We start from the raw sequence: 6,000 nt of genomic DNA on the forward strand, positions 1-6,000 counted from the left end.
AGCATGCTTTCATACTTAAGACTCATTCCGCACATGTACTGTAATTGTATACCGAAAGACCAATCAGCATGTTCCACGAACATGCGTCCTTTAAGGCATAACAGATGCACACATGCTTCATCCCGCATGCTCCTCTGCTTCACCATGGACGGTGGGAGGAGTGGCTGTTTACTGCTGTAAAAACTCATAAGCTGCTCAAAAATGTTTACATTTCGAAAATGCCGTGAGTTTAAACTTTCATCCAGCGGGCACAGGCAGTGGGATGAGATACACAGCACAACCATTCTTGTTAATGCTGGGCTTGATGGTATGTCTACACAATATCATATTTGATCAACACACTTCCTGTGGGAGACAATCAGCCATACAGCTGTGATGTGGATGCTCGGTAATAACCTCACTGTTCGCTGCAGACTAAACAAACTAAAATGGGTCTTTGTGGCTTCTTGCCAGTCACAGCACTGGTTTTATCTGGGGGGCGGGGGGGAGTTGCTTTTCATTTGAAATTCAACAGAGGGGAGAGACGATATCTTTAACAAGCTGGAAACTTAATCTTTTATAGCACCAAATGTTTTTTTCTCAAAGATTCTCAAGAAACTGTTGAAAAGAGAGTTCAGTCAGTCAGAGCACTCAGTTTTGTTCAGTTTTTTTTTAAATGTCACTCAAGAAGCAAACCTCACTTTGTGCATCTCCATCCAACAGACACTTCCCAGTACAAGTGAAGAAACAAACTCCTCCTCCCAATGCGGTTTTTCACATAGACGTGTCAATCAAACAAGTTGCTAACAGCAAAGGTCAACATTCATTCAAGGATTCTCCTGCTAAATTAGGAAAATTCTCCTTTTTTTTAATACTCTGGCACAGGAGAACACCCATGCACTTTCCATCACCTAAATGACTCTGTCCTGTATCTGAGTAATTCCAACATTTTGCACATGCTCCCACCTCTTTACAAACACACATTTTCTGTGTTTTGCTACTGTCAATCAAATTAACACCATTTTTTCCTTCACACCTACTTTCACTTCGGTCTCCGTGCTATAAAAAAACAGTTTTAACAAGTGACAAACACACAAGTAGAATCTTTGTGCTTCACATGGATCTACTTACATGTTATAACATGAAAATGTTAGTGACAGTCTCTTTGGACTGACACTGTTTACCTTCACACCTAATATGTCAGGGTGTTTTTTTTTTACTCTGTATCTAAGTAAATGTTTATATTGCAAAATTATTACATTGTGAATTCTAAAAGCAGGTTTTCCCTGATGGGATCTATTTGAAAAAGACTTGAGAGAGCAGGCGTCAGTCTGGAGCCATCTGGAGATTACCTGCTGCTTCCTGGCATTGGCTTCGGTTGATGTAGGCAAAGTGGTGGTGGCAGCTCTGAGACTCGCACACGCAGCCCTCAGCGGTCAGGTTACACCCAGAGAACATGCACGCCGGGTTGGAAGGTCCCACGTACTTTTCCCTGTGTCTCTCCCGGTGCTCGTGCCTCCGACCATCTGAAAACCAGCGGAAACACAAACCGCAGTCATGAGTCAGACACAATGGCAGCACTCAGGGGTGAGTGTTGAACCACCACACAAAGGCTAAGCTTACATGTCATCACTATGATATGTAAGTAGTATGAGTCTTTTTCCCATCTGTTGTGGATTAGTTTTTCTCCAAGGACAACATTATCCTTTCAGTTTCTGATCTCCACTTTGGTTCTGCTCTCGTGGAAGGAGGAAGCTCACCTGACTTGATGGATTTCATGCAAGCTTCTTGGTCTGGGTATGTAAAGGAGCTCAAGCAGGAGTGGCGGGCATCGCATAAGCACTGATTTCCAGCTTTGTCGCAGCCTGTTATCAGGGGGCAGCGCTCATCCTCGAGACCTGCATCTGGATGCTGTGGAAGAACTGTTCAGAGAGCAAAGACAAAAGAGAATTCTTTATTTTAAATGGAGCTGCGGTTGCGTAAACGTGTATCCAAGACTATAAAAAACTGCTGATGGATAAGGCAGCTTACAGGCACTGTTACAACATGTTCTTTCACAACCAACACTAAGGAGACCAAAGGATGGAGACCCCTCCTCTCTCTGTCTTGTGTCACACTACTACAACCACTGAGACCATTTGTTTGCATTTGTTTCACAACATGGGGCCCTCTCGGGGTCCCTCCTTTAGCTGGCTACAGCTACAACCTTTACGTCATGTATTGTTGCTCCTTCTAATGAGCTTTACCCAAGATGGGATCACATGGACAGGCCCCACTTGGGCAAAACTTAAAGACGGGGAGGAATGCAAGCTGTCCAATATCCTGGAATCAACCCCCACAATATACACATTAGCCTTAGAGTTCCATTCATGCATGACTAAGCACACATATATAACCCCCAAAATACCCTTCTTTATTATCCAAGGGCACCAAGAGTGGCAGCAGAATAAACAGGATGGGACAAACTGTAACACAAAGTACCCTCTTTTGCAGGAGTTTGGCTCCCAAGCTTTTAGCCTAGTGCATGGAAGAGTGACTGCAGCTTATCAAAATATTCTGGCTTTCTTCTCCAAACAGCAACACAGCAGAACAATGCATGGGAGGAAAAGCTGTCAAAGGTTTACCCATCCAGCATAAACATGACCTCTTTATCCACTCAGCTACTGTTGAGATCCTACCTGAGTGAAAGCCAGCGAGCCCAAAGTCCCCATCAGATGAACAAACAATAACCGGATGAATCAAAGTGAGTGGGAAGAAAAAACACTTTGTGGTTGTTGTTTTCAGATACAGACGAGAAGACAATAATACGACACATGTGTAGAGCTTCTTAATCCAAAACAGACGTTTTACCAAGAGAACAGCTCGTGATGAAAAGATTTGCTGAAGCAAATCAATTTGACTGGAAGAAAAAGGAAAAAAAGGCTTCCAGTAAATGTTCAGAGCAGATTTTGCTGACAGTCCCTGCACTACGGTAAACTGGTAAACTAGAAGCGGTGAAGAGAACATTACCTTCAACCTGAGCCAGTTGGCGCTTTTAATAGCTCTCCCAGACGGCCAGTGAAGTGGCAAAAGCACAAACAGCCTCTTCAGAAAACCCAACCGAAACTTTGTGATTTGAAAGGATCCTCACATCCAAATGTTTTCCCATCCTGTGGCTTTCCTGTGTCTGCCAAGATCTCTTCACCTGAGATGGTGGCAGCATAAAGGTCACTCATTGTGGCATGGAAATGTATGCAACTGTCAACAATTATGCGGAAACTGAAAGTTGACTTGTAAATAAACCGGTCTGTTACAGCTTATCTTGATTATCTGTATGGAATAACCATATCCAAAAAAGTTTCATGGCAGGAAGAGGCCACTCTGTGAGCCACTCAAGACTCCAAGCATCCATAGTCAGGATGGGACAGCTGACCTCTAGAGCCCCTGAGACTGATAGTGGGCTTAAAATTAAGGCTATGAATAATTAGATAGTAGCAGAGAAAAGGAGCTGTAGAAGACATATGAACGAGTGCGGTTGATGTGGACATCACACTGTGTTAGGTGTGCAGAGAAACTTGGCTTGAGTCAGAGAAGCTGTTGGAGCTCAAAACAGACCATTTTGGAGGTAGATTTTGGTTAGATAAAGGGGGTTGTGCACACATGATGTTATAGCATCATATCGTCCTTGTTTTTGTCTGATTTAGGTAGTTCAATGTCAGAAAAAAAACATATCTCAGTACTTTATTCATGATTTTGGTGGGCTGACACTATTTCTTGAAACTATAGTAAACTATTTTCGGCTGTAGTACTTTCAAGAATAGACATATCTTGGCAGCAAATATGGTAAACAAACATAATCATAACCTCCAGAAATAACAAGATAATAAAAAATACGAGTAAATTTCAGTTTTCAGATAAAGACTTTTTCGTCAGAACAATTTATCAAAGCAAGCAATGTGGTCAGGTTCCCAGAAGACTAAAAAATAACCTAGAGTCTACAGGTGCCCCATCCATAAAATCTTCATGTCACCAAAGCTCTGCAGTTTCTGCACTAGTAGAGTTTTACCCCCCAGTCAATCACAATGCAAGCAGAAAGCAGAGGATGGAAAAACGGAAACATTTACCTCCAACTCTTGATTGCAGGCCTAATCACTTTAAGACCTTTTGCAACCTGAGGTGGGAAATCTGGGATCAGCCTCCAGTTTACGCACACGGGACTCGTTGATCCCCCCCACCAGACCCTCTGAGATAATGAGGCTGTGTGCATTTGTGTGATTTAAAGGGTCAACAGTGAGACCAGCACTATTACCCAGACGGGCAAATCATGCAGTCTCCCGCAAATTCTGACACTTTTACCTTGTAAAGCTGTCCTCCAGATGCAAGTGCCTGTGAGGTATAACTAGGACTGGCATGTTTTGGGAACATCGGGGGTACCCCGATAGGCCTTGTAAACCCCAAACTTGGACCACACCAATGGAGCATGGGGAGTTCAAGAGGTCCAGACACTCACTGAGAGCTGCTCACTTTTGACTAGAGCTGTGTCAGTCATTTTCAATCATCTAGAAAGAAGGCAGACAGAGGGCAGGTGGCTTGCTTAGAAGGGGCCCAAGTAAAGCCTGGTTTGACCAATTTTATTCAAATGGAAACCCAACTCAACCCTTTGAAGATGAGAGAACTGTTCAAGTTGTGGTTAAGCTCAGTTTGAAACAGAAAACAGCCGGGTTATGGTGATGAAAAGGGTTTCTCCCTATATTCACTGAAGCCTTTTTGCTCCACCTTATCTCAACTACATTGTTTTAAAGCAAAAAGAACAAGACCTGCCATTGGGAGAGCTAAGACCTTATGCCAAAATCACTGCTTCCAGATATACCGTTGTACTTCTGAGTGAATGAGGCTTTGAGGAGAAGAAAGCTAACATGACTCCACTGCTGCTGGCAGTCAAGAGTCCTCAGACCTGGAGCTCCGGGGGAGCAGAGACGAGGTGAACACCAAGCACAACCCCCTGCTGCTGCGTTCTAAGATTGTCCAGAAGGCTGCCAAACTGGAGACTACACAGACGTGGTGCATAAAAAAATGAAAAACTTCTGCTCACCTTTACAAACTCCAGTCTCAGGTATGGTGGCGGCTCGCGTGCCGTTAAGAGAGGCGCAGGTCAGACCCAGAGCGCAGTAACCGAGCGTCCAGTCCGGACCGCCGCACGGCTCCCACTCCAGCCGCGCGCACTGATCACAGCATCCGCATGGATCCTTAGCCACGCTCCGGCCACCCTCGCAGCCATGCGGGGGTTTAATGGGACAGGTCCGGAGGTTACAGAGCGTGCACTCGTGAGCCGAGAGCGCCCGCACAAGAAAGAGCGCATTCAACAACACAGTTGAGAATTTGTTAAACATTTTCCAATGTTTTCCAGAGAAACAATTAAAATAGAGAAAAAAAAACAACACTCCGATTCCGCACGAGTAACGAGTCTTTAAGCTTCCAACTCTTCAGTAAAGTTTATGTCAAGTCTTTACCCCCACAGGGGGTGTGCTTTTTGTCTCCCAGCAGCTTACTCAAGCGCGTGGATGTGTCCCGAGTGTGCCCCGAAACGCGCGTCCTGTGCGCCTCCTGCGCTCACGTTCATGTGGAAATCCAACGCCGAGGCTGCGGAAGTCAGCTGCTGCTACTGTCAGCCACAAGCAAAAACGCACTCTGAGCCTTCAACTGACATCCAGGCATACTCAAATTAGCGGAGTACCCCTCCCCCTGACTGACAGCGCCACCGACCAGTCACAGCCAAAGAAAGGAGGGAGGATTTGGGCAGATTTACACGCACAACTTTCCCCCCTTGTGAGAAATGATGTAACTTTGGCTGTCAGATTTGTAAGTCTTCTATTATGCTTTGTGTGTAAGGATTGCTGATGTTATTTCTTCATTTTAATTCCCTCATTTTAAAAGTTTTGTGCCCCCTCCATCCCTGGTTCCTTTGCTCTACCCTTCTGTTTCTGGATGAGTGTGCTTACATGTGTCTGGGGTGTCCTCCTGTTTATCCAGATGGCTGTGAGT

The 6,000-nt window shown here is 44.8% G+C and overlaps 1 protein-coding gene across 1 annotated transcript in view; it reads right to left on the minus strand.

The window, feature by feature from the left end:
* Window positions 1–5,651, minus strand: part of crim1 (cysteine rich transmembrane BMP regulator 1) — a 29,693-nt gene extending 24,042 nt beyond the window's left edge. The window contains exons 1-3 of the mRNA XM_023951833.1: window positions 5,051–5,651; window positions 1,740–1,901; window positions 1,332–1,505 (exon numbers count right to left, since the gene is read on the minus strand). Coding sequence (XP_023807601.1) covers window positions 1,332–1,505; window positions 1,740–1,901; window positions 5,051–5,348 — 634 coding nt within the window. The 5' untranslated portion in view covers window positions 5,349–5,651. The remainder of the gene's footprint in view (window positions 1–1,331; window positions 1,506–1,739; window positions 1,902–5,050) is intronic.
* Window positions 5,652–6,000: the final 349 nt, after the last annotated feature.

The sequence above is a fragment of the Oryzias latipes genome, chromosome 22 (assembly GCF_002234675.1).
Source record: "Oryzias latipes chromosome 22, ASM223467v1".
In the NCBI taxonomy this organism is placed as follows: domain Eukaryota; kingdom Metazoa; phylum Chordata; class Actinopteri; order Beloniformes; family Adrianichthyidae; genus Oryzias; species Oryzias latipes.